General features: G+C 43.0%; 1 protein-coding gene across 2 annotated transcripts in view; it reads left to right on the top strand.

Annotated features, from left to right (window-relative positions):
- The window catches only part of TPD52L1 (TPD52 like 1), a 108978-nt gene that overhangs the window by 70492 nt on the left and 10785 nt on the right, over window positions 1–27701 (top strand). The window contains exons 4-7 of one of the 2 annotated variants that reach the window (XM_077289439.1): window positions 6272–6373; window positions 10366–10380; window positions 11236–11274; window positions 13232–13292. In XM_077289439.1, coding sequence (XP_077145554.1) covers window positions 6272–6373; window positions 10366–10380; window positions 11236–11274; window positions 13232–13292 — 217 coding nt within the window. The remainder of the gene's footprint in view (window positions 1–6271; window positions 6374–10365; window positions 10381–11235; window positions 11275–13231; window positions 13293–27701) is intronic. The other variant, XM_077289440.1, reaches the window with a different exon arrangement.

The raw sequence follows: 27701 nt of genomic DNA, 5'->3' as shown, positions 1-27701 counted from the left end.
GTCCTTTCCACCACCTCCATCATTGCATTCTCCTCCCACCACCATCATTGCCCATTTAACCTCCCCATTATTGCTCTTTCCATCACCCCCATCATTGCCTTCTCCCCAACACCCCATCATTGCCCATGCCACCACCTCCATCATTTCTTCCTCTCTACCACACCCATTATTGCCCTTTCCACCACCCTCATTATCCTTTCCACCACCACCATCATTGCCTTCTCCCCACCACTACCATCATTGCCCATTCCACCACCTCCATCATTGCCCTCTCCATCACCCCCATCACTGCCTTCTCCCCATCATCCCCTTCATTGCCATGTCCTCCACCTACACACAGACACACACAGCATCAATTCACCTCTCTGCATGTTTCTCCACAGCGCTACGCATGCACGCACACACCATCACTCATTTCTACACACACACATATATGTACACACACACAGCACCACTCCGCACTCTCTCCCACAGCATCACCGTCGTCGGTAGCTTCCTGTCTATGGCACAGCTGCGCGCTATATGATGATGTCATCCAGCCGCACAGCTGACTGCTGAGTGAAACAGGAGGAGCGGGCAGGAAGCGGGACAGATCGCTGCAGCTCCACTCTGTTGCTATTTTCTCTTGTAGGCAGTGGAGCTGCAGGGATCTATCCCTGCTCACCTTACATGAGGGCCACCAGGGCCCCCCCGGAACCTCAGGGCTGTATAAACAGGTAAGATTGCCCTCATTATCAGCCACCATGCAGGGGCCCCCTCCACCTCCGGGCCCCGTTGCAGCCGCACCAGCTGCACATGCGGTATGTCCGCCCATGGATTTATAAATAAGAAAAGAAGGGAAAAATCAGGATATCCAAGCCTCAATCAGGACTAAAGTTAATTGCATAATCCATGAAAATTAGTAAGCACTATTCCATTAAACATCATTGGTCACAGATTATGACAAGCAACTGAAATGTCCACCATAATCTGTCATCAGTAATAAATGCTGCTTTCTTTATTTCCTGTAATATAAAAAAAGTATAAATGAAAGTGCAGCACTTTCTGTAATAATGTAGATCTAACTTGGTGGTGACATGCCGCAGATTCAAAATGTAAACTTTACTACACCAGCTAACTGATGTACATTACAGGGTTAAAGTTTCTTCTAACATTATACTGAAGAACCCTCATACTGTGTGGGGTATTGTGGGGACAATGATACAGTGTGGGGGTATCATGCGCTGTGGGAGTGGGTGAATTTTTTTAAGGTATCAAACTCTATAATGTCCATGAAAGGTGTTTTAGTGTATGAGACCACTAAGGGGCTTCAATTAGGGGCATAATTACTACGCATGTGCTGCAATACATGTCTGTCTCCCTGCTTAAACATTTTTGGAGACATGAGACTACTCCGCCAAAATTTTTTTTAGAGGAGGGGGAGCCAATTAAAATGTTGCTATTGGTTTCCATGAATTTTATGTACACCTCTGCTCACATTAGAGCTTGAGTCAGATCAAGACGTGCAGCTCTGCATCCCCATTCCTGTGCTGTGCTGTCTTTGAGAGAAATCACTACAGCTCATCACCTTCCCCTAAACTGTGGATTGCAAATTACAAATGGAGAATGCAGCAGTTAAAACTAGTGACAATGTAGAGTGTAAGTCACGTAATGGCCAGAGATGTTGTTATAACTCATGTACACATGTCTTTATCAGTAGGCAAACTTACAAAATCAGCAAGGGATCAAATACTTATTTCTCCTACTGTAATAGTTCACGACTTACCATCCCCATATTAGTCATTATGATAATTGTGCATAGTGTGTAAGTACATAACACAGCATGGTGACATATTTGGAATAAAATGCAGAGTTTCAATATAATATACGTGTAATGGCAGTACTGATCCACCTTTACTGTATGACTGCTTGATTTCCTAACATTTACAGACTTTTATTCGCCATTTGTTAATTGGATAGCGGGACTATGCTCACAGTATGGTAAAAATTGCTGTTAGATTTCACCACTGCAATATGAAGAGGTTCTGCACTTACTGTAAAATACCTCTAAACCAGCAAGTTATTTTAAGGTATAAAGAAGCTTCTATGCTGGGAAAAATAGTTTTGTATTGTCAACCAAAGATCTGTGCCTGAAGCTGTCAGACTAACTGCTTTACAGCATATAGAATATGCCATTAACTGTAATCTACAGTAATGACACTGACAAAAGCTGAAAATGCCTTTCTGGCACTGGATGTATTCTGGGACTGTCATTATGCATCAGTATTTTAATTTTACATTTCACTTGAGGGTCTAAAGACAAATAAATCCTATACCATCTGGACAGTTCTTCACTGTTAAATGTTGATTCTTTGTCTCCTCTTTCTCATTTCGCTCACAGTATTTAGGGTGCAAAAGAAATATATATACCGGTATATACAGCTCTTGCAAAAAAGCTCTTGCAAAAATTTAGAGACTACTGCAAAATTTTCAGTTTGTCTGATTTTTCTCTTTATAGGTATATTTTTGAGTAAAATGTAAATTGTGCTTTTATTCTACAAACTACTGACAACATGTCTCCGAAGTTCCAAGCAATTTTGTATTTTCTCAAAATGAGAAATAGTCGAAATAACAAAAAAAAATGCATTGCTTGCAGACCTCAAATAATGCAAAAAAAAAGTTCATAATCATTTAGAAACAAAAATACTAATGTTTTAACTCAGGAAGAGTTCAGAAATCAATATTTTGTGGAATAACCATGATTTTTAATCACAGTTTCATGCGTCTTGGCATGCTTTCCACCAGTCTTTCACACTGCTTTTGGGTGACCTTATGCCACTCCTGGTACAAAAATTTAAGCAGTTCTTCTTTGTTTGATGGCTTGTGAATATCCATCTTCCTCTTGATTACCTTCCAGAGGTTTTTAATGGGGTTCAGGTCTGGAGATTGGGCTGGCCATGACAGGGATTTGATGTGATGGTCCGTCATCCATACCTTGATTGACCTAGCTGTGTGGCATGGCGCATTGTCCTGCTGGAAAAACCAGTCCTCAGAGTTGGGGAACATTGCCTGAGCAGAAGGAATCAACTGTTTTTCCAGGATAGCCTTGTATGCGGCTTGATTCATACATCCTTTGCAAAAATTTACCTGTCCAATTCCAGCCTTACTGCAGCATCCCCAGATCAAAACCGATCCTTCACCAAATTTCACAGTGGGTGCAAGACACCGTGGCTTGTACGTCTCTCCAGGCCTCCGTCTAACCATTAAACGACCAGGTGTTGGGCAAAGCTGAAAATTAGACTCACCAGAGAAGATTACCTTACTACAGTCCTCTATGGTCCAATCCTTATGGTCTTTGGCAAACTTCTGCCTGGCTCTCCTTTGCTTCTCATTGATGAAAGGTTTTTTTTTCTAGCTTTACATGACTTGAGTCCTGCCTCTTGGAGCCTGTTACGAACTGTTCTTGCCGTGCACTTCACCCCAGCTGCCATTTGCTGTTCCTTTTGTAGGTCCCTTGATGTCATCCTGCGGTTGCTGAGTGACATTCTCCAGGTTCATCTTATGTCTCTGCAGGCCTTCGAAGTAATGAACAGGAAGTACATGGGAGTGTCCTAGTAAAAAATACGGCGTTCCGCAAATACGGTCTTCACAGTGTACTGAAAAATCAACACACTGGGCAAGCTTCCGTTGTTTTTGGTGCCCCATCAATTTCAATGGGGGCCGTGTCCGTAAGCCATGAAAAATATCGAGTAGGCTCAATATTTTTTCACTGCCGTAAATACGGCCCTCACGGCCATACGGGGTACGGTGCTCCGACAAATTTTTGGGGCCCCATAGACATCTATTGGGGCCGCAAAAATGCGGCAAGTGTAAAAGAAGCCTTAATGTGCTTCTGATTAGGTGAAAAGTCTTGAATGAGGAAAAGAAGGGCTCAATTCTGGCTTTACTAGCAGAGGGACATAATGAGTTTCATGTTGCCTCCATCCTTAAAATTTCTAAGATGGCAGTCGATTACAACAAGGTCAAGCAGCAGACATTAGGGGACAACAAAGCTACAGACCGGCAGAGAGCGAAAACGACTCTCCACTGACCGGGATGAAGTCATCTTATTTGAGAATCATCATTCTTGTTTAGGTATGTAGGGGTGCTGAAAAGCCCCCCTGCCCCCCCTGTTCGGTATACAGGAGTGTAGGGGAAGCTCCAGATTATTATGGGGGACCGTGGGTGATTTATAATTTCCTTTTTTTTTCCTCTACTTTTCAAAACCTATTCCAAACCAAAAAAAAGGCAATCTGAGAAGATTTTTGCTGCCCGTTTTTGCGGCATACCGTGAAAATTACGGCAATACGGCCCGCAAAAATGGGCCACAAAAAACACGGCAAGTGTAAAAGAAGTAGAATGAAGTGTACTCTAGTTGGAATTCAACTGACACTGGAATGGAATGGCTCTCAGACATGTAGAGAAGCTGATTTTTATAAAACTGTGCAGTGGTCTCTTAATTTTTTCCAGAGCTGTATAAGGACTTTTAATAAATGTACTGTTTGTTGCCTAGATAGTGGCATGATAAGTTAACTCCTTATTGACCCCCGATATGCCCTTTAACTGCGGCAGTTAAGGGTACTTATGATTCAGCTCCGCTTTTTAACAGTGCTAAGAAATAAGTGAGTAGCGCACCCCAGAGTCGGAAATTCTCCGGGGATTTGGCTACCTAGCCAAGACCCCAGAGAACATGATTTGAGTCGGTTTTTAACGACCCCAGTGTTGCAATCACCTTTATTCTTAGAATAACAGCGACCACAAAAAAAGTCAGATTTCCCATTTCATTTCTCTCTCCTCTGATGTGATCGGACATCAGAGGAGAGAGAAACGGGGTACCCCAATGCCCCCGTTACCTCTGGTGTCCCTAGACCCTCTTACATCCCCCCATGATGCCCCCAGCCAGTGGCATCTTCTGGGAAGAAAATGGCAGGCACATGTGTAGTGCACCCGCCGAGATCTGCCGGCCGGCACCCAACAACAATAGGAAATTTTGATAGACCCTATCACAGTGATCAAAATAAAAAGAAATAGTAATTCAAACCCCTCTTTATCACCCCTCAGGTAAAAATTAAATTAAAAAAGTCTTTATTTCCATTTTTCCATTAGGGTTAGGGTTGGGCTAGGGTTAGCGTTGGGGCTAGGGTTATAATTAGGGTTGGGATTAGGGGTTTGTTGGGGTTAGGAGTGTGGTTAGGTTTACGGTTAGGGGTGTGTTGGGGTTAAGGTTGGAGTTAGAATTGGGGGGTTTCCACTGTTTAGGTACATCAGGGGGTCTCCAAATGCGACATGGCGCAAACCATTGATTCCAGCCGATTTTGAATTCAAAAAGTCAAACGGTGCTTCCTCCCTTCTAAGCCCTGCCATGCGCCCAAACAGTGGTTTCCCCCACATACTGGGTACCAGCGTACTCAAGAGAGATTGCACAACAAATTTAGTGGATCATTTTCTCCTGATACCCTTGTGAAAATAAAAAAAATTTGGTTCCAAAGTAAATTTTTTGTAAAAAAAAGTAAAATGTTATTTTTTTCCTTCCACATTGCTTTAGTTCTTGTGAAGCACCTGAAGGGTTAATAAACTTCTTGAATGTGGTTTTGCGCACCTTGAGGGGTGCCGTTTTTAGAATGGTGTCAATTTTGGGTATTTTCTGTTATATTGACCGCCAAACTCACTTCAAACGTGAGGTGGTCCCTAAAAAAATAATTTTGTAAATATTATTAGAAAAATGAGAAATCGCTGGTCAACTTTTAACCCTTATAACGTCCTAACAAAAAAAAATTATGTTTCCAAAATTGTGGTGATGTAAAGTTGACATGTGGGAATTGCTATGTATTAAATATTTTGTGTGACACCACTTTCTGATTTAAGGGTACAAATATTAAAAGTTTGAAAATTGCAAAATTTTCTAAATTTTTGCCAAATTTCAATTTTTTTCATACATAAACGCAAGTTATATCGAATAAATTTTACCACTAACATGAAGTACAATATATCACGAAAAAACGTTCTCAGAATCAGTGGGATTGAGGTATTCCAGAGCTATAACCTCAAAGTGATAGGTCAGAATTGTAAAATTTGGCTTGGTCATTAAATACCAAACTGGCTATCACTAAGGGGTTAAGGAAGTATCTTACAAAAACATAATACAACACATTGTATAGGCCATCTAATCTTTAGAGGAAATGTCACAAATTCCTGTTTATAGGTTACTGGTGAAAGTGAAATTACATTTCTATTAATGCAGTTTTAATTGTAGGTACAAGAAGACACAAGAAACCCTAAGCCAAGCTGGGATGAAAGCTTCTGCTGCAATAACTAACGTGGGAAGCGCCATTGGCAAGAAGCTAGGAGATATGAGGTGCTTAAATAAATGTAAAGTTTATGCTGTATTAATATAATAAGTTTATTTTAACCAGGGAACATTTGAAATAATATGTGCTTGTTCGACATCTTAAACTACTAGCAAGAGGTGCTCACAATAATATTTTGTAGGTCCATGAGTTGGCTTCAACAAATGCCCATGTCTAAATTTCCATTTCCATAAAATCCTATCAGATTACATCACTTTCCAGTTTTGAAGACAATACCAAATATCTAGTCCTCTTACTGGATATTATCCAGCTAAATGGACAAAATATGTTTTATCCTCATGTATTAAAATAAAATAAATAATAATAAATAATGTGATTTAAAGAGTAGGTTCAGCCTCAGTGTCACACACAGATTGCAGAACAATGAGATCAGTGTTACAGATTTGGTCATTTACATCAATATTTCGTTAGTATAAAGGCTTTTAGATGATCGTAGTAAACATCGCTGTTCTGTCTATATGCAAAACAGCACATGGACAAATGTAAGTCAATGGGGTGGTTTGCATGGGCGTGCATCATTGATACATTTTTCTAATCAGATTCACTAAACTAATCCCAAAAATACAACAATGCCATGTCTACACCATTCATATGGCATCTGTTTTACAGATTCATTGCAATTATTAACATAGAAAAGTTTTTTTAATTACCGTATTTTTCAGACTATAAGACGCACCTAGGTTTTAGAGGAGGAAATTAGGAAAAAAATGGTCAGTTCTGTACTGTAATATCCCCTATCCTGGTATGCATGGCTCCCTCATCCCTATTCCAGTGTGCATGGCCCCATCCTTATCCTGGTATGATTGGCACCATCTCGGTCCTGGTATGCACGACCCCATCCCAGTCCTGGCATGATTGGCCCCATCCTTTTTCTTTTATAATTAGCCCCATCCCTTTCCTGGTATGATTGGCCCCATCATTTTTCTTTTATAATTGGCCCCATCTCTTTTCTTTTATAATTGGCCCCATCCCGTTCTTGGTATCATTGGTCCCATCCTTTTTATTTTATAATTGGCCCCATCCTGTTCCTGGTTTCCATGGCCCCATCAGGAAAGATAAAAAACCCAAAAACATTACACTTACCTACACGGCGCTCCCTCGCAGTGTCCTGCACCAGTGCCAGCAGCTGCTTAATGCTTGTAAGCAGCACATGGCAGGGACGTCATGCACTACTCACAAGCAGAGCACAGTTGCCAGAATACTCACCGGGACCGTTCATCAGAGTTCGCATTCCTCTTCAGTAGTGCGCACTGTCAGCCGCCTGCTTCCTGCTGGGGCCAGCGGTCACGTGTGCCGATACTTAAGAGAAATGAATATTCAGAATATTCTGGCAGCTGTGCCCTGCTTGTGAGCAGCGCATGACGTCCCTGCCATGGGCTGCTTACAAGCATTAAGCAGCTGCAGTCACCGGTGCAGGATGCGAAGGAGTGATGTGTAGGTGAGCGTGATGCTTTTTTTTTTTAATCTTTCCTGATGGGGCCATGGATACCAAGAACAGGATGGGGCCAATTATAAAAGAAAAAGGATGGGATCTACATTCCAGGAACAGGATGGAGCTATTCATACCAGGGATGCCAGAAAAATGAATATGCATTGCCCTCCACGCCCATGGGCGTGGAATGCAGTGCATATTCATTTCTCTTTAGCAACAGGCACAGGAGTTAGCCGGAGCTGCCGGCTCCAGCCTCCTGTGACCCGATGCTCCACTGAAACCGCTCCCCCACCTCCCCACCACAGCCAGAGCCCATACATCCGGACTATAAGATGGACCCTTCATTTTCCTCCACATTTTGGGAGGAAAAAAATGTGTCTTCTAGTCCTAAAAATACGGTACTTTTTAAATAATTAATATATAGGGTGGTCCAAAAGTAGGTGGACAGTATGTGTAATAGGGTTATGAAGGGGGAGATTTATCAAACATGGTGTAAAGTGAAACTGACTCAGTTGCCCTTAGCAACCAATCAGATTCCACTATTCATTCTTCACAGACGCTTTGGAAGATGAAAGGTGGAATCTGGATGCTAAGGGCAACTTATTCAGTTTCACAGATAAATCTCCCTCAAATCTGTTTTCTTTTCAGATAATTCAGATATAACCCATAATGGCAAATAATTTAAATACAGATCAAAGAAAATGTATTTTAAAAGAGTATTGGAAATCTCAAAATGCTGAAACAGTTACAGCAAATTGGGTTGAGACATTTGGTACTCAAGCCCCAAAGAGACAAACCATTTACCGCATTCGTGACAAATTCAATGCCACTGGCTCAATCCTTAATGCTCCAAAAACTGGTCGACCAAAAACAGCCTGTACAGAAAATAAGAAGCAACTTGTTGCTGAAACATTTGTTCAGAGTCCAAAAAAGTCCACCAGAAGAGTCTCTTTAGAATTGGGAATTTTACGAGCTTCCATCATACGAAGCCTGAAATCTATTGCATTTAACATTAGAACAACAACTAAATGAGCCTGGTGTCAATGTTTGGGGTGGTATTTCAAGTTTTGGTGTTTTTGGACCATTTTTTTTTATGGAACAGTCACAGGAGATAAGTATCTCAAAATTCTAATGAACCAAGTTGTTCCCCAGTTACAGCAACAGCCTAATTCAAATGACCTTTATTTCCAACAAGATGGGGCCCCTCCACATTATTCAAGAGTAGTCCGCGAGTATCTTGATGAAACATTTCCTATTAAATGGATTGGCCGAAGAGGCCCACTTGATTGGCTGGCACGTTCACCAGACTTGACCCCAATAGATTTTTTCTTTGGGGGAGTACTCAAGGACAAAGTTTATAGTCGAAAGCCAAAAAGTGTCAGTGATTTGAAAAGTTACGTAAGAGATGCATTTCAAGAAATTAATACCCAAAGAGACTTGTGCAAAAATGTTTGTCGAAGTGTAAGAGGCAGACTTCAAAGCTGTGCAAATTGTGATGGAAAACACTTTGAGCACCTGCATTGATAAAATTTAAGGGCTTTTGTATTATTGTTCAGAATAAAATGTAATTGTCAATGTTATGCTTGCGTTAGTAAATATAATTTTATATATAAATCTAAATAAATATTATTTTCTGTCCACCTACTTTTGGACCACCCTGTATATAAGAGATGTAATCCGGATGTAAAAAATGGACATGCAGATGAAAGTACGGATAATAATACGGGTTAAAAATCATTAGTTTTTTCTTAGATGAAAATCGGAAGATTGTACATACGTCATTTGAACCCAGCCTAAAACCAACGGTCGTCCCTCTCATCGCTCATACGATTTTCCTGAAACAATCCTTTCTATTTGCTATAATAGAGTTGTCTTGAGATATGATTCATATTACATGCTGCAGTCACTGTGATTGGACATATTTTACACATATTGGATCAGGTTTCTGCCAGATGAGATAAAATTCAATCATATCAAGCGGCCATTTACACACTTAAATGTCATCTGTCTTCTAAAGACAGTGATAATGGTGTGATATGTTCTCCTGCTTCCATAAATTTTTTAAATACAAAAATCCAATTTTTTTGTTTTTGTTTTAACCTTTTCTCACCCTTCTGGGTACTAAACAGAATGAAAATAACAAATGGCTGTGCCTTTGCACTAATCAAATTAAGACACATTTAACCATCGAATTGTGAAAAATACAATCATGCTTTCTAACATATTTAATCATTTAATTTTGAAACATTCGGTGTCATACTTTCTCCGCAAAATTTAGATTGTGCAAATATATAATTAAAATCATTTGAAAAGTAAGAAAACAATGCTATTTGTTTTTTAAGTTAAATTGGCTGTAGAACTTCAAGTAAACTTTTCCATCAGCTCCCAGGGAGCATACCTGATACCATAAGTCAACTTTTGTGTTTTTGAAGATTTAAGCATGATTGTGCCTGGAGGCTGCATGTTCACTGCTCACATTAGGTGTTTCCTTTATGTTGTAGCTCAAAACTTTTATAACACTCAATGCTTTTCATTCCTCTGCTGCAGATCGCACTCTATTAGGTAAGAAGTTTCAGTATGAATGATTCCCATCAGATATGGAAGAGGTTGCACACATTAATACCATTTTGGACTTGTTAATGTTTCTGTATAAGAAACAAAGATCCATGTACTCTGATATGGCAAAAGTAATCCTATTGGTATATGTATGCGAAAAGTGTTTCATTTTGGCTTAAGTCTAACAGTATAAAGGGGTCGTCCAAGTCCATTGATAGAATGGTTCATCAACATCAGTTCATCGGAGGTATGACACCTCGAAACTCCACAATCCAACTATTACTCTGTTCTAAGTACACGGTGTATCGCTCTGCACAATGTGTAATGACCATTCTCGGGTACTGCAGCTCAGTGCCTATTGAACAGCCTCTACACCCCACATAGTACTCTTTACACTGCGTACTGCACTATTAGTGGAGGAGCTGGATATCGGACTCCCAGTGACCTGACAGTGATTACCCATCATATGGAAGATTTCTAGATTTGACCCTCTCCATAGTAATTTTTGGGAGTTAAACTGATAACTGTTTCACAACTCCGATACCAGCTACAGAGGAGAAATCATAAGGCCTCACAATTTCCCACATATCAATGCTGGCCACACAGTGACCCTCCAACCCAGGATATGATGGTTGAAGACCATGGAGAAAGGTATCCATCAGGTGGCAGAATGTTCTAATAAATTTTTGCATCTAGTTCATGAAACTTGTCTAATTATTGTAGGTATCATAAACCCAGTGTACAACTTATGGTGCAAACTATCAAGTTTCTTCTGTGTGCTGCATGTTTCAGTGAAATGGTATAAATTGTGAAATTTATGGAGTGCGTTCTTTTTTTATCCACAATGCCCTCACATGGCAGCTACTCAATCCGTCACTCTATAAGTATGCCAGCTATGAGGTAATGACATAATACATTTTTATTTGCCATGAATCTACATTTATTGTATTAACATTTTGCTTCCACTTGTGCTAGGTTAAAGGGGTTGTACCAGTTTGGAAGGTATTCCCTTTCCATTGCATAGGAGGTAAATTCCCGATCAATAGGGTCCAACCATTGGGACTCCCACTGATTATGAGATTGGGGCTGTGAAGAGAGATGTGTGAATGGAACTGAAGTTGATCATGTGCATCATCACTGCATTCATTCTTCATGAGATTTAAAGGGAAGGTCAAACAGCAACTGAGCGCAATGCTCGGCTACCTCCATCTATCCTATTGAGAATGAATGTAGCAGAAGTGCACGTGACTATGTTCCATTCAGATGGGACTCTCTAGACCCTCATTCTCAAGATTGGTGGGGGTTCCCAGCTGTCAGACCCACAGCAATCGGGAATAGTGATGAGCCAGTGTACTCGTTGCTCGGGTGACCTCCGAGTATTTGTTAGTGTTCGGAGCTTTAGTTTTCATCACGGCAGCTGAACGATTTACAGCTATTAGCCAGGCTGAGTACATGTGGGGGTTGCCTGGTTGCTAGGTAATCCCCACATGTAATCAAGCAGGCTAGTAGCTGTAAATCATGCTGCTGAGGCGAAGAAAACAATCTCCAAGCAGTCATAAATACTCGGAGACCACCCGAGCATGCTCAGGAAAACCCGAGCAATGAGTACACTCGCTCATCACTAATCTGGAATAAATTCTTTATCCTATAGATAGGGAATAAATTGCAAACTTGGTACAACCCCTTCAAACCTAAGATTGAAAAATACAGCATTACTATTTGTGAATCTTTGTGTATTTTCTGGAAATTGAGATGCCAAAAGTAACCACAACTATATTATATCAGCAGTGGATATGTAATGGTGTCTGTAAATAGGAATATAGTGCTCTATTTAGGATGCCAGTGTTTCGTACTTATTATGCCTGTCAATTGTGAGGTATTTTGAGTAATTTGTCATAAAAGTGAATCCTCAATACATGTCCGCAGTTCGCTGACACAATCTTCTAAGAAAAGATTAACTACAAAGAAAAGGGATTCATTACATAAACCTTTGCAGACAATTACAATGCACCAATGCTTCAGAGATAAAGAAAAATACATATGAATAACGGCATTCACCTCCACGGTTCAAGACAACATAATTGTAATCTGTAAGTTTAATTTCCCATTGTAACATGACAACAAAAGCACGACTTTATATTTAGCAATGAAAGACAAGCCAAACTGGTGTAACCATGCTGGATACAGTACCCTCTGAACATTCTTGTCTGGGCATCATTGTTACATGACCATCTGGGATTAAACACACAGATTGCTTTGTATTTTCTTACAGAAACATAAATGACATATACAGCATATCCAACTTCTAATAAAAAAATACTATCAGGACATATTTCTACTGTAATGTCTTTAAAGTGAATTTTTCTCTTGGTTTTTGTTTCCTCATCTAAGAGCAGCATGATATAAGGGCACAGAACCGGATTCCAGTGATGTATCAATTTTGATAAAATCACTTATCTGCTCCAGATCTTCCAGTAAAAATTAGATGCTATATGGTTGATCCGTATGGGATCCAAATTTATTTGCGTACGCATAGATTTAAATAGGCGAGTTTCATCTGAAATATGGAAGAAACTAGTGCATTCTGCCATTTTTTTTTTCACTCGGACTTTAGGGTTATGTGAAAAATCTGTCATTTTAACAGCCAAATTGAAAAGCATTGATCCTGGAGCTCTTCGTGTGATGTTATTTTTTTTGGAACAGATTGAAAATATGGTTGTGTGAACATAGTCTTACAAGCAATTTGTAATTTTACAAATTTATAATGTTGAGAAAACCCCTTTAAGAACCAAGATGGGAAAGGTCTTTATATCTCAGTAACTAATTAATTTTGCTTAATTTAAACTCACATCTCTAGGAATTCGCCTACATTCAAGTCCTTCGAAGAGCGTGTTGAGAATACAGTGACGACACTGAAGGTAACAGAATGACATGGCTGATTTATGGTTGTACTACAGCAAGGACTTTAAATCTCTGAATTCTAGGTTTACCCTCAACATGGTATAAACCAAGGTAAACATGATTTAGGATATGGTATTAGTTTATCACTGGAGATGAGTTACTAGTTTTACCCGATGCTTAAAACTAGATGTCTAAAATACCATATGAAACTGACATCTAAATAATGCTGCTGACAATCATAGGGATGTATAATAATAATCTTTATTTATATAGCGCCAACATATTCTGCAGCGCTTAACAGTTTAACACTTTCAAACACAACAGTCATAAGTAACAATGTTAACAATACAATAATTAAAGCAAAATAAGACGACCCTGCTCGTGAGAGCTTACAATCCACAATGAGGTGGGGGAGATATAAAGTACAGGTGTGTATTTACAATGATGTATTTACAATGATGGTCCAGCCATCTTCAGGGGGTGTGGGATAGATGGAGATAGTGAATGGGCTACACACACAAACATAAAATGACTTTGATTAGTGAACGTGGTAGGCCGCTCTGAACAAATGTGTTTTGAGGGAGCGCCTAAAACTATGCACATTGTGAATGGTCCTAATATCTTGGGGTAGAGCATTCCAGAGGATTGGCGCAGCACCGGAGAAGTCTTGGAGTCAGGAGTGGGAGGTACGGATTAGTGCAGAGGTTAGTCGAAAGTCATTTGCAGAGCGCAGTGGTCGGCTAGGCCGATAGACAGAAATGAGGGAGGAGATGTAAGGGGGTGCCGCACTGTGGAGAGCTTAGTGGGTGAGAACAAGTACTTTGAATTGTATCCTGTAATGAATGGGCAGCCAGTGTAACAAATGGCGAAGAGCGGACGCGTCCGAGTAACGATTAGCTAGATGGACAACCCTGGCTGCTGCATTAAGGATAGACTGGAGAGGGGAAAGTCGAGTAAGGGGGAGGCCAATTAATAGAGCATTGCAGTAGTCCAGGCGGGAGTGGATCAAGGCAACAGTGAGGGTTTTTGTAGTTTCCATGGTGAGAAACGGGCGGATTCTAGAGATGTTCTTTAGGTGTAAGCGGCACGAGCGGGCAATAGATTGTATATGGGAGGTGAAGGAGAGATCGGAGTCAAACATAACACCAAGACAGCACGCCTGTTGCTGGGGTGTTATTATGGTGCCACCCACGGAGAGGGAAATGTCAGATTTAGGGAAGTTAATAGATGGCGGGAGCAGAAGCAGTTCAGTTTTGGAGAGGTTGAGTTTCAGATAGAGAGCGGACATGATGTTGGAGACTGCAGACAGACAGTCAGTGGCATTCTGTAGTACAGCGGGGGTAAGGTCAGGGGATGACGTGTATAGTTGTGTGTCATCAGCATAAAGATGGTACTGAAAGCCAAATCTGCTGATGGTCTGTCCAATTGGGGCCGTATAGAGGGAGAAGAAAAGGGGGCCAAGGACTGAGCCCTGAGGTACGCCAACAGTGAGAGGAAGAGGAGATGAAGTGGAGCCAGAGAACAGAACACTGAAGGAGCGGTCAGAAAGATAGGACAACCAGGAGAGAGCAGTGTCCTTAATGCCTAGTGACTGGAGCCTAGATAGTAGGAGAGGGTGGTCAACAGTGTCGAAAGCGGCAGAAAGGTCGAGAAGAATGAGCAGAGAGTGGTCACCATTACATTTTGCTGTCAGAAGGTCATTGGTCACCTTGATGAGTGCAGTTTCAGTCGAATGTATGGGGCGGAAACCCGGACTGTGAAGGGTCTAGGAGGGAATGAGTATAGAGGTAACGGGTAAGGTGGGAGTAGACCAAGAGCTCCAAGAGTTTAGAGATGAAGGGGAGATTGGAGACCGGTCTGTAGTTAATTGTGCAGGATGGGTCAAGGGCGGGTTTCTTTAGTAATGGAGTAATGATAAGAGTGTTTGGAAAAGGAGGGGAAAATGCCAGAGGAGAGGGAGAGATTAAAGATTGTAGTTAAGTGAGTTGTGATGATTGGAGAGAGACTGGAGGAGATGTAAGGGAATGTGGTCGGCGGTGCATGTAGTTGGATGAGAAGGAGAGGAGCTAGGAGACTTCTTCTGTGATGGGATCGAATGTGGAGAGTGAGCCAGGGGAGATTCAGGGAGGGATGGGAGTCACTGCACTTGGTGTCTGGGAGCGGATTTCCTGACGGATATTATCTATTTTCTTTATAAAGTGGGAGGCCAGGTCATCAGCACAAATGTCTGTGATAGGGTATTGTGCTTTTGCCCTGAGGAGGGAGTGAAAGGTGTCAAAGTTTCTTGGGGTTCTTGGATAGTGAGGAGATCAGAGTGGTGAAGTAGGGCTGTTTGGCAAGGCGAAGGGCAGAGTTATAGGTCCTTAATAGTGATGAGCGAATATACTCGTTACTCAAAATTTCCCGAGCACGCTCGGGTGTCCGATGAGTATTTTTTAGTGCTCGGAGATTTAGTTTTTTTTCGCCGCAGCTGGATGATTTACAGCGAATAGCCTGCTTGATTACATGTGGGGATTCCCTAGCAACCAGGCAACCTCCACAAGTACTCAGCCTGGCTAAAAGCTGTAAATCATTCAGCTGAGGCGATGAAAACTAAATCTCAGAGCACTAAAAAATCCTCGGAGGACACTCGAGCGTACTCGGGAAATCTCGAGTAACGAGTATATTTGCTTATCATTAGTCCTTAACATAAATTTGAAGTGTATGAAGTCTTCTGGTGTGCGAGTTTTCCTCCATAAGCGTTCAGCACACCTAGAGCATTGCTGGAGAAATTGAGTTTGCGATGTGAGCCAGGGCTGTTTTACTCTGTGTTTGGAGGTACTGAGGGTGAGGGGAGCTACTTGGTCAAGGGTGCTTCTAAGAGTGTCATTGAAGTGATGTACAGCCAGATCAGGACAGGAAAAAGAGGAGATTGGGGACAATGATAAGTGTAGGGAGTCTGAAAGTGTGTGAGGGGTAATAGCATGTAGATTTCTGAATGTGTGGTAGGTAGGAGAGTGCTGGGGTGGGCGAAGAATTATGAGTGTGAAGATAGAATGTTGTGGTCAGAGAGGGGAAGCGGTGAGTTATCTAGGTAGGAGATTGAACAGAGCCAGACAAAGACCAGGTCAAGGGTGTTACCGTCTTTTTGTGTTTCAGAGGTTGAGAGCTGTGAGAGGCCTACAGAAGTGGTTAGTGATAGAAGCTGGGATGCAGATGTGGAAGTGAGGCTGTTAATGGGGATGTTGAAGTCTCCCAGGATAAGGGTTGGTAGTTCTGAGGACATGAAGTGTGGCAGCCAGGCAGAGAAATGGTCCAGGAAGTGGGTGGGTGAGCCTGGGGACCGGTATATGACCGCTACTCTGAGGGAGAGGGGATGAAAGAGCCTGATGATGTGGACCTCAAAAAAAAGAAAATGAGAGTAATGGAGCTGGGGGGGGGGGATGACTTGGAAAGTGCATTGTGGGGACAGGAGTATGCCGACTCCACCGCTATGTCTGTTTGTGGGTCTCGGGGAATGTGAGAATTGTAAGCCGCAATGGGAAATGGCAGCAGAAGAGACCGTGTCAGAATCCTGAATCCAGGTTTCCATGAGGGCCAACAGATTAAGAGAGTTTTTCAGAAAGTAATTGTGTAGGAAACGAAGCTTGTTACATACAGACCGTGGATTCCAAAGGGCACAATTAAAAGAAGGAGATGAAGGAGTGCAACTAATATTAGTAAGATTATTAAGGTTTTGATGTGAGGTAGGGTAGGGGTTGAGGTTGGTGGATGGTGGACCAGGGTTGGGGGAGATGTCTGTCATGATCTCAATGGCAAGAGAACATAGCATAAGCATATATAGGAACTAGCTCTTGGAAGATGGGAACTGAGCTGACCATGAACTAAACCTAACGCACAACTAGCAGTGGCCGGGTAGCATGCCTACGTTGATTCTAGATGCCCAGCACCAGCCGGAGGACTAAATAAAACTAGCAGAGGAAAATATTAGTCCTAGCTCACCTCTAGAGAAATACCCCGAAAGGAGACAGAGGCCCCCCACATGTATTGGCGGTGAGTTGAGATGAAATAACAAACGTAGTATGAAAATAGGTTTAGCAAATTTGAGGTCCACTTACTACATAGCAGAAGACAGAAAGGACACTTTCATGGTCAGCTGAAAACCCTATCAAAAACACCATCCAGAAATTACTTTAAAACTCTGGCATTAACTCATAACACCAGAGTGGCAATTCCTGTTCACAAGAGCTTTCCAGACACAGTAACGAAACTACAGCTGTGAACTGGAACAAAAATGCAAAAACAAACATGGACAAGAGTCCAACTTATCTAGTAGTTGTCTAGGAGCAGGAACAAGCACAGAGAGGCTTCTGATAACATTGTTGACCGGCAAGCAACTAACAGAGCAGCAAGGTTATATAGCGACTCCCACATCTTGATGGGAACAGGTGAACAGAGAAGATGAAGACACCAGTTCAATTCCACCAGTAGCCACCGGGGGAGCCCAGAATCCAAATTCACAACAGTACCCCCCCCTCAAGGAGGGGGCACCGAACCCTCACCAGAACCACCAGGGCGATCAGGATGGGCCCTATGAAAGGCACGAACCAGATCGGAGGCATGAACATCAGATGCATTCACCCAAGAATTATCCTCCTGGCCGTATCCCTTCCACTTGACCAGATACTGGAGTCTCCGTCTGGAAACACGAGAGTCTAAGATTTTCTCCACAACGTACTCCAACTCACCCTCAACCAACACCGGAGCAGGAGGCTCAACGGAAGGCACAACCGGTACCTCATACCTGCGCAATAATGACCGATGAAAAACGTTATGAATAGAAAAGGATGCAGGGAGGTCCAAACGGAAGGAAACAGGGTTAAGAATCTCCAATATCTTATACGGGCCAATAAACCGAGGCTTAAACTTAGGAGAAGAGACCCTCATAGGGACAAAACGAGAAGACAACCACACCAAATCCCCAACAGAAAGCCGAGGACCAACATGACGGTGGCGGTTGGCAAAAAGCTGAGTCTTCTCCTGGGACAACCTCAAATTGTCCACCACCTGCCCCCAGATCTGATGCAATCTCTCCACCACAGCATCCACTCCAGGACAATCCGAAGATTCCACCTGACCAGAGGAAAATCGAGGATGAAACCCCGAATTACAGAAAAACGGGGACACCAAAGTGGCAGAGCTGGCCCGATTATTGAGAGCGAACTCCGCCAATGGCAAAAAAGCAACCCAATCATCCTGGTCAGCAGACACAAAACACCTCAGATATGTCTCCAGGGTCTGATTAATCCGCTCGGTCTGGCCATTCGTCTGAGGATGGAAAGCGGACGAAAAAGATAAATCTATGCCCATCCTAGCACAGAATGCCCGCCAAAATCTAGACACGAATTGGGTCCCTCTGTCAGAAACGATATTCTCAGGAATACCATGCAAACGAACAACATTTTGAAAAAACAGAGGAACCAACTCGGAAGAAGAAGGTAACTTGGGCAGAGGAACCAAATGGACCATCTTAGAAAAACGGTCACACACCACCCAGATGACAGACATCTTCTGAGAAACAGGCAGATCTGAAATAAAATCCATCGAGATGTGCGTCCAAGGCCTCTTAGGAATAGGCAAGGGCAACAATAATCCACTAGCCCGAGAACAACAAGGCTTGGCCCGAGCACAAACGTCACAAGACTGCACAAAGCCTCGCACATCTCGTGACAGGGAAGGCCACCAGAAGGACCTTGCCACCAAATCCCTGGTACCAAAAATGCCAGGATGACCTGCCAACGCAGAAGAATGAACCTCAGAGATGACTCTACTGGTCCAATCATCAGGAACAAACAGTTTATCAGGTGGGCAACGATCAGGTCTATCCGCCTGAAACTCCTGCAAGGCCCGCCGCAGGTCTGGAGAAACGGCTGACAATACCACTCCATCCTTAAGGATACCTGTGGGCTCAGAGTTACCAGGCGAGTCAGGCTCAAAACTCCTAGAAAGGGCATCCGCCTTAACATTCTTAGAACCCGGCAGGTATGACACCACAAAATCAAACCGAGAGAAAAATAATGACCAGCGCGCCTGTCTAGGATTCAGGCGCCTGGCGGTCTCAAGATAAATCAAATTTTTGTGGTCAGTCAATACCACCACCTGATGTCTGGCCCCCTCAAGCCAATGGCGCCACTCCTCAAAAGCCCACTTCATGGCCAAAAGCTCCCGATTCCCAACATCATAATTCCGCTCAGCGGGCGAAAATTTACGGGAAAAGAAGGCACAAGGCCTCATCACGGAGCAGTCAGAACTTTTCTGCGACAACACTGCCCCAGCTCCGATCTCAGAAGCGTCGACCTCAACCTGAAAAGGTAGAGCAACATCAGGCTGACGCAACACAGGGGCAGAGGAAAAACGGCGCTTAAGCTCCCGAAAGGCCTCCACAGCATCAGGGGACCAATCAGCAACATCAGCACCCTTCTTAGTCAAATCGGTCAATGGTTTAGCAATATCCGAAAAACCAGCAATAAATCGACGATAAAAGTTAGCAAAGCCCAAAAATTTCTGAAGACTCTTAAGAGAAGAGGGCTGCGTCCAATCACAAATAGCTTGAACCTTGACAGGATCCATTTCAATGGAAGAGGGGGAAAAAATATATCCCAAAAAGGAAATCCTCTGTACCCCAAAAACACACTTAGAACCCTTCACACACAAAGAATTAGACCGCAAAACCTGAAAAACCCTCCTGACTTGCTGGACATGAGAGTCCCAGTCATCCGAAAAAATCAGAATATCATCCAGATACACAATCATAAATTTATCCAAATAATCGCGAAAAATATCATGCATAAAGGACTGGAAAACTGACGGAGCATTAGAAAGACCAAAAGGCATCACTAAATACTCAAAGTGGCCCTCGGGCGTATTAAATGCGGTTTTCCACTCATCCCCCTGCCTGATTCGCACCAAATTATACGCCCCACGAAGGTCAATCTTAGAGAACCACTTGGCCCCCTTTATGCGAGCAAACAAATCAGTCAGCAACGGCAATGGGTATTGATATTTAACAGTGATTTTATTCAAAAGCCGATAATCAATACATGGTCTCAAAGAGCCGTCTTTTTTTGACACAAAGAAAAAACCGGCTCCTAAGGGAGATGACGATGGACGAATATGTCCCTTTTCCAAGGACTCCTTTATATATTCTCGCATAGCAGCATGTTCAGGCACAGACAGATTAAATAAACGACCCTTTGGGTATTTACTACCCGGGATTAAATCTATGGCACAATCGCACTCTCGGTGCGGAGGTAACGAACCAAGCTTGGATTCTTCAAAGACGTCACGATAGTCAGACAGGAACTCAGGAATTTCAGAGGGAATGAATGATGAAATGGAAACCACAGGTACATCCCCATGAGCCCCCTTACATCCCCAGCTCAACACAGACATAGCTCTCCAGTCGAGGACTGGGTTGTGAGATTGCAGCCAAGGCAATCCTAGCACCAAATCATCATGTAGATTATACAGCACCAGAAAGCGAATAATCTCCTGGTGATCCGGATTAATACGCATAGTTACTTGTGTCCAGTATTGTGGTTTATTATTAGCCAATGGGGTGGAGTCAATCCCCTTCAGAGGAATAGGAGTCTCCAAAGGCTCTAAATCATACCCACAGCGTTTGGCAAAGGACCAATCCATAAGACTCAAAGCGGCGCCAGAGTCGACATAGGCGTCCGTGGTAATAGATGACAAAGAGCAAATCAGGGTCACAGATAGAATAAATTTAGACGGTAAGGTGCAAATGGAAACAGATTTACCAAGCTTCCTAGTGCGCTTAGAGCATGCTGATATAACATGAGTAGAATCACCACAATAGAAACACAACCCATTTTTCCGTCTAAAATTCTGCCGCTCGCTTCGGGACAGAATTCTATCACACTGCATACTCTCTGGCGACTTCTCAGTGGACACCGCCAGATGGTGCACTGGTTTGCGCTCCCGCAAACGCCTATCGATCTGAATAGCCATTGTCATGGACTCATTCAGACCCGCAGGCACAGGGAACCCCACCATAACATCCTTAATGGCATCAGAGAGACCCTCTCTGAAAGTCGCCGCCAGGGCGCACTCATTCCACTGAGTAAGCACAGACCATTTACGGAATCTTTGGCAGTAAATTTCCGCTTCATCTTGCCCCTGAGATAGGGACATCAAAGTTTTTTCTGCCTGAAGCTCCAAATGAGGTTCGTCATAAAGCAACCCCAAGGCCAGAAAAAACGCATCCACATTGAGCAACGCAGGATCCCCTGGTGTCAATGAAAAAGCCCAGTCTTGAGGGTCGCCCCGGAGCAAGGAAATCACAATCCTGACCTGCTGTGCAGGGTCTCCGGCAGAGCGAGATTTCAGGGACAAAAATAATTTGCAATTATTTCGAAAATTCTGAAACCCGGATCTATTCCCCGAGAAAAATTCCGGCAAAGGAATTCTCGGCTCAGATACAGGTGCATGACAAACAAAATCTTGCAAATTTTGCACCTTCGTGGCGAGATTATTCAAACCTGCAGTTACACTCTGAAGATCCATTACAAACAGGTGGACACAGAGCCATTCAAGGGTTAAGAGGAGGTAAGAAGCAGCTAGACAGCAATTAAGGGCTAGGCAGCAAAACTCTGAGGGGAAAAAAAAAAAAATTTCCCTTCAACACTTCTTTTTCTCCTGCTTCAGCCCAAACAATTAACACTTTGAGGGCCGGTCAAACTGTCATGATCTCAATGGCAAGAGAACATAGCATAAGCATATATAGGAACTAGCTCTTGGAAGATGGGAACTGAGCTGACCATGAACTAAACCTAACGCACAACTAGCAGTGGCCGGGTAGCATGCCTACGTTGATTCTAGATGCCCAGCACCAGCCGGAGGACTAAATAAAACTAGCAGAGGAAAATATTAGTCCTAGCTCACCTCTAGAGAAATACCCCGAAAGGAGACAGAGGCCCCCCACATGTATTGGCGGTGAGTTGAGATGAAATAACAAACGTAGTATGAAAATAGGTTTAGCAAATTTGAGGTCCACTTACTACATAGCAGAAGACAGAAAGGACACTTTCATGGTCAGCTGAAAACCCTATCAAAAACACCATCCAGAAATTACTTTAAAACTCTGGCATTAACTCATAACACCAGAGTGGCAATTCCTGTTCACAAGAGCTTTCCAGACACAGTAACGAAACTACAGCTGTGAACTGGAACAAAAATGCAAAAACAAACATGGACAAGAGTCCAACTTATCTAGTAGTTGTCTAGGAGCAGGAACAAGCACAGAGAGGCTTCTGATAACATTGTTGACCGGCAAGCAACTAACAGAGCAGCAAGGTTATATAGCGACTCCCACATCTTGATGGGAACAGGTGAACAGAGAAGATGAAGACACCAGTTCAATTCCACCAGTAGCCACTGGGGGAGCCCAGAATCCAAATTCACAACAGATGTCCCCTGAAATCAGTAGGATTAGGATAAAGAGAAAGTAGTTTTTGGAATTGTATGAAGTTTTTTTGTGCAGTGTGTTTGGGCAAGATGGGCTGAGGTTTTTCAGGAAGGTGAGAAGTGCATGGGAGCTGTACATGGGAGAGGGAAGGAGAGAGGAGCTGATGTGTATGATTTGTGATGGAGGGGGAATTGGGCGGTGAATATGGATTGCAAGGGAACATAGGAGGATAGGAATAAACCACATGGATAGAAGGGTCAGCAGAGTGCTAGGCTACTTTCACACTTGCGTTTTTAGCAATCCGTCGTTTTGGGCAAAAAACGGATCCTGCAAATGTGCTCGCAGGATCCGTTTTTTGCCCATAGACTTGTATTAGCGACAGATCGCGACGGATGGCCACACGTCGCGTCCATCGTGCAACGGATCCGTCGTGTTTTGGCAGACCATCGGCACGATAAAATGTTCAAGTGAACTTTTTTTGTCCGTCGCGTCCACCATTTTCTACCGCGCATGCGAGGCCGAAACTCCGCCCCCTCTTCCCCGGACTTCAGAATGGGCAGTGAATGCATTGAAAAACTGCATCCGTTGCCCACGTCGTGCACAAATTTCACAACGTGCGTCTGTACGTCGGCCCGACGCATAGTGACGGACCCGTACCGACGCAAGTGTAAAAGTAGCCTTACCTGACTCCTGCCCTAACTAACTGCCATGGAATAACTGCTGTATCACGATACTTATCTTTGTGATGCTTTGCTTCTGGGATGCTCACGTGCACCCCCACATCCGTGCACCCCTAAGGATGCTTCTAAATTTATAGTCCAGAATGCTGGGTCAGAACAGTTGGATTGTGGGTACTGGTTGCGGATAATTTGGCAGCTGATCAAAGACATTCAGCCTTGCTACATCTATTTTAACACCTTCCCCCAGATAAGATCTACACTGATCCCAGTCATAGATATGCAACAGTGAGTAATAAGTACAATGCACCAAATGAATTATACCAATGAATTAGCAGGCACATTAAAATATATGTTTTTAGAGGGTAAAGCAGCAGATGACAGGCGGCAAACAGCAAGCAGAGGGAATTTGTACCATTAGAATCTATTGCAGCGGATCAGACAGCAATCAGAGATGGGAAGTTGTACCATTAGAATATATTGCAGGAGACAGCGAGCAGAGGGAATTTGTACCTGTGTGAAGAGAGAAGATTGCCATGGGATAACTGCTGTATCACAATGCTTATCTTCTTGATGCTTTGCTTCTGGGATGCTCGCGTGGTATGTAGAATACAATACCACTATTTGTTCTGAATACAACTATTCAGTTATTAACTAGGTACCGATCTTATATACAGTAAATAGGGTTTAAATATTGGGGTACTGAATGTGCTTCATTTTTACAAAGTAAAATTTAATAAACATTAAAAAGCTAAGGAAACTCAGAATTATCAAATCTGGTGCAAGGGAAAAGTAGAGTGGTTAACCATAGCTACCAATCCATTTTAAGACATACCTGTCACTTCTAATGACTCTTCAAAATAAGCTACCAAGTATGTGCACAATAATTTGTTCAAATATTGGAATCTAATATCAAAATATATTGTTTCCCCATAGGGCACCAAAATGCATAATATTCAAAAATACATATGTACCAGGAACAAAATAATGGACAAGTAAATACCAATCAAAAATATATATTTGTCATTGTACATTTGTGTACACCTTATAATATGTGTACCCTGCAGTGGTATATATTGCTCACTTGGGAGAATTTCACTTAGTATCATATTCATAAAACACACATGCAGATGGGAGGGGAAGGGGGGGTGTACATACATATGTATTTTGTGAGGGATCAGCTCTACGGTAGACGCTGGTTCACATACGGGACGTAGTTCGTTAGTTCAAAACAAACAGGCGATTTATTAAAAGAATATTCATAAACAGGGTTACAAAAATAAGTAGCCTCTTCCAGGTAAACAAAGGTATCACAAAACAAAAAAAAACAAGTCCATAGAACACATGGGATAAATATGAGTCCTTTCCTCTCAGACGCCAGCAGGGTCTGAGCAGTACATGCAAGGCTTCCTCACCTTGCAAAACACACAAAATGAGACAGCCCCGACCTCCTTAAATCAGACCATCCAAGACCTGGACTGGAAGTAAGTGAGCAGCTGATCCCACCAAGCTCTTTCAGCTGCTCATAAAACCCGGACCCATAATCCATGCTCATAAAAACACCTCTCAACACTAAGTGTGCTGGAGCCTGCTTCACCGGGTCCTACAGCACCGAGACTTGGCATCACAGGGTCTCATACCTCCCATCCACGACCTGTCCAGCTGCCACATTGACTCAATCAGCTGACTCAATCAGCTGCTTCCCAAGGTAGACACAGCAACGCTTCTTGTGGTAAATCAGCTGCTGTTTTATTAAGGAACAGCAAAAACCATAGCAGGGTTCAGCAATGTAAACAGAGCCTTTCTGGCATAACTGCAAAACAAAAAGATAGCGTATAACAAAGTCCAATTGTCTGAGGGATTCGCCCTCTCAGACCGCCATATGTAAACCCCAGACCGATAATTCAGCCTCATAAAGACTAGTGATGAGCGAGTATACTCGTTGCTCGGGTTTTCCCGAGCATGCTCTGGTGGTCTCCGAGTATTTGTGAGTGCTCGGAGATTTAGCTTTTGTCGACGCAGCTGCATGATTTACGGCTGCTAGCCAGCCTGAGTACATGTGGGGGATGCCTGGTTGCTAGGGAATCCCCACATGCATTTAAGCTGTCAAGCAGCCGCAAATCATGCAGCTGTGTCAACAAAAACTAAATCTCCGAGCACTCACAAATACTCCGAGCAACGAGTACACTTGCTCATCACTAATAAACACCTCTCAGCAGTAAATGTGCTGGAGCCTGTTTCTCCAGGTCCTACATCACCGAGACACATATCTCTCATCCATGACCTGTCCAGCTGCCACCTAACATACCGTCCCCATCTGCCCAAAAGCTGGGGGGGGCTTGTCACCTTCTGCCAACATACAATAGACCCTTGATAGGGTATCTGCATTCCCAAGTTGTTTCCTAGGCCTATGCTCCACCTGAAAACTAAAATTTTGTAGGGCTAGGAACCACCTAGTTACTCAGACATGGTTTTCCTTTTTCTCTCACATCCACCATAGTGGAGCATGATCTTACACTAACCTGAACCTTCTGCCTAACAGGTAATACCTCAGAGTGTACATTACTGGGTGTTCCTCTCCATTAGACTCTTGGGACAAAAGTGCTTGACATCCGATGTGTTCGTTTGGACCACAAACTCTTTGGAGAAATTGGGCACCACCAAAACTGGCTGTTTACAGAAGACCATTTTCAGTTCCTGGAAGGCCACCTCAGCTTCCGGGGACCACTTAGCCATAGCCAATTTCGTCCCTTTCAGAAGATCCTTCGGCAGGGCTGCTATCAGGGCAAAGTTAGGGGCAAATCTTCATTAGTAACCCATGATACCTAGAAATGCCCTGACCTACTTCTTCAAGAGGGGCTGTGATCAGTTCTGGATCGCTTCCAACTTATATATTGGAGGTTTTATTTCACCTCTACCATGTAGCCTAAATACTTGGCTTCCTCTATCCCCATAGCACATTTTTTTGGATTGATGGTAAAACCTGCCTTCCTTAGGGCATCAAGTATGGCCTGAACTTTGCCAAGATGACTTCCCAAGTCCTGGCTGAATATGACAATGTCATCTAGGTAGGCTACTGCATACTTTTTGTGGGGTGCTAAGATCTGGTCCATGGCTCTCTGGAAAGTGGCCGGGGCTCCCTGCAACCCAGACGGCACCCTGACATACTGATAACATCCGTCTCGCATCAAGAAGACCATCTTCTCCCTGGCCTCTTTGGACAGGGGAATTTGCCATTATTCTTTAGTGAGGTCCATGGTGGTGATGTATCAAGCTGGTCCTAGCCTCTCAATAAGCTCATCTACCCTAGGCATTGGGTAGGTGTCGAACTTCGAGACCTCATTGAGCTTCCTGTAGTAATTACAGAACCGCCACTCTCCATCTGGTTTTGGCACCAACACTATGGGGACTGGACAAGCCACTCTTGGACTCTTCAGTGATCTCTAGATTCAGCATCCGCTTCAGTTCTTTCGAGATCACCTCTCTGCGGGCCTCTGGAATCTGACATGGCTTCAGATTGATGCAAACATGAGGCTCTGTGAGTACCTCAGGCTCTATAACCTGAATGAGGGTTGGTAACTCAGAAAACAGGTCTTAATCCTGCTGCAACAGCTCCCGACATTGCTGTTTCTGTGAGTGGGACAAGGTGTCCGCCACCCACCTTACCATCTTCTGCACTGCTATCAGACTTGGCCACCAGACAAGCAGATTACACGGGCTCTCTGTCCTGCCACTGTTCAATAAGGTTAACATGGTAAACTTGGTAGGGTTTCCTCTTCCCTGGTTGGTGGATTTTATAGTTGACTATAGTTGAATTTCTGCTTTCCTGTCTGTGTTTATCAAAATAGATAATAAAAGCAGCACGGAGAATATTAAACATCACTATTGAGCACTGATGAATCAAGCTCTACCATAAAATAATCTACTAGAGAAGCAGCACATTTTGTCTATACCTCTAAATTTGATCCTTACTTCTCTTCCCAACTTCATAGACTTTAATAGTCAGCTGTAATTTTATATTTCAGTGTGTTGTCAGTCCATCTTGAGCAAATCAAATTTCAGTTAATGATGAGTTTAGAAGGCTGGGGTAGAGATGGTGATGTTGGGGAGAGGTGGGGTGCGTGTAGGGTGTTGAGGAAATGGCTTATAAGTAGAGAAACTCCGTTTTCTCTGATTCAAATTCAGTATTTATTTATGCAAAATTTGCTGAAAGGACAGTGACTAATTAACCATTAGATGCTAAAGGCAATTTTACTCCTTATCCCTTACTATGTAGCTCTGAA

This window comes from Ranitomeya variabilis, chromosome 2 (genome assembly GCF_051348905.1).
Source record: "Ranitomeya variabilis isolate aRanVar5 chromosome 2, aRanVar5.hap1, whole genome shotgun sequence".
NCBI classification, from domain to species: domain Eukaryota; kingdom Metazoa; phylum Chordata; class Amphibia; order Anura; family Dendrobatidae; genus Ranitomeya; species Ranitomeya variabilis.
This window is presented reverse-complemented; position numbering and strand designations above follow the sequence as displayed.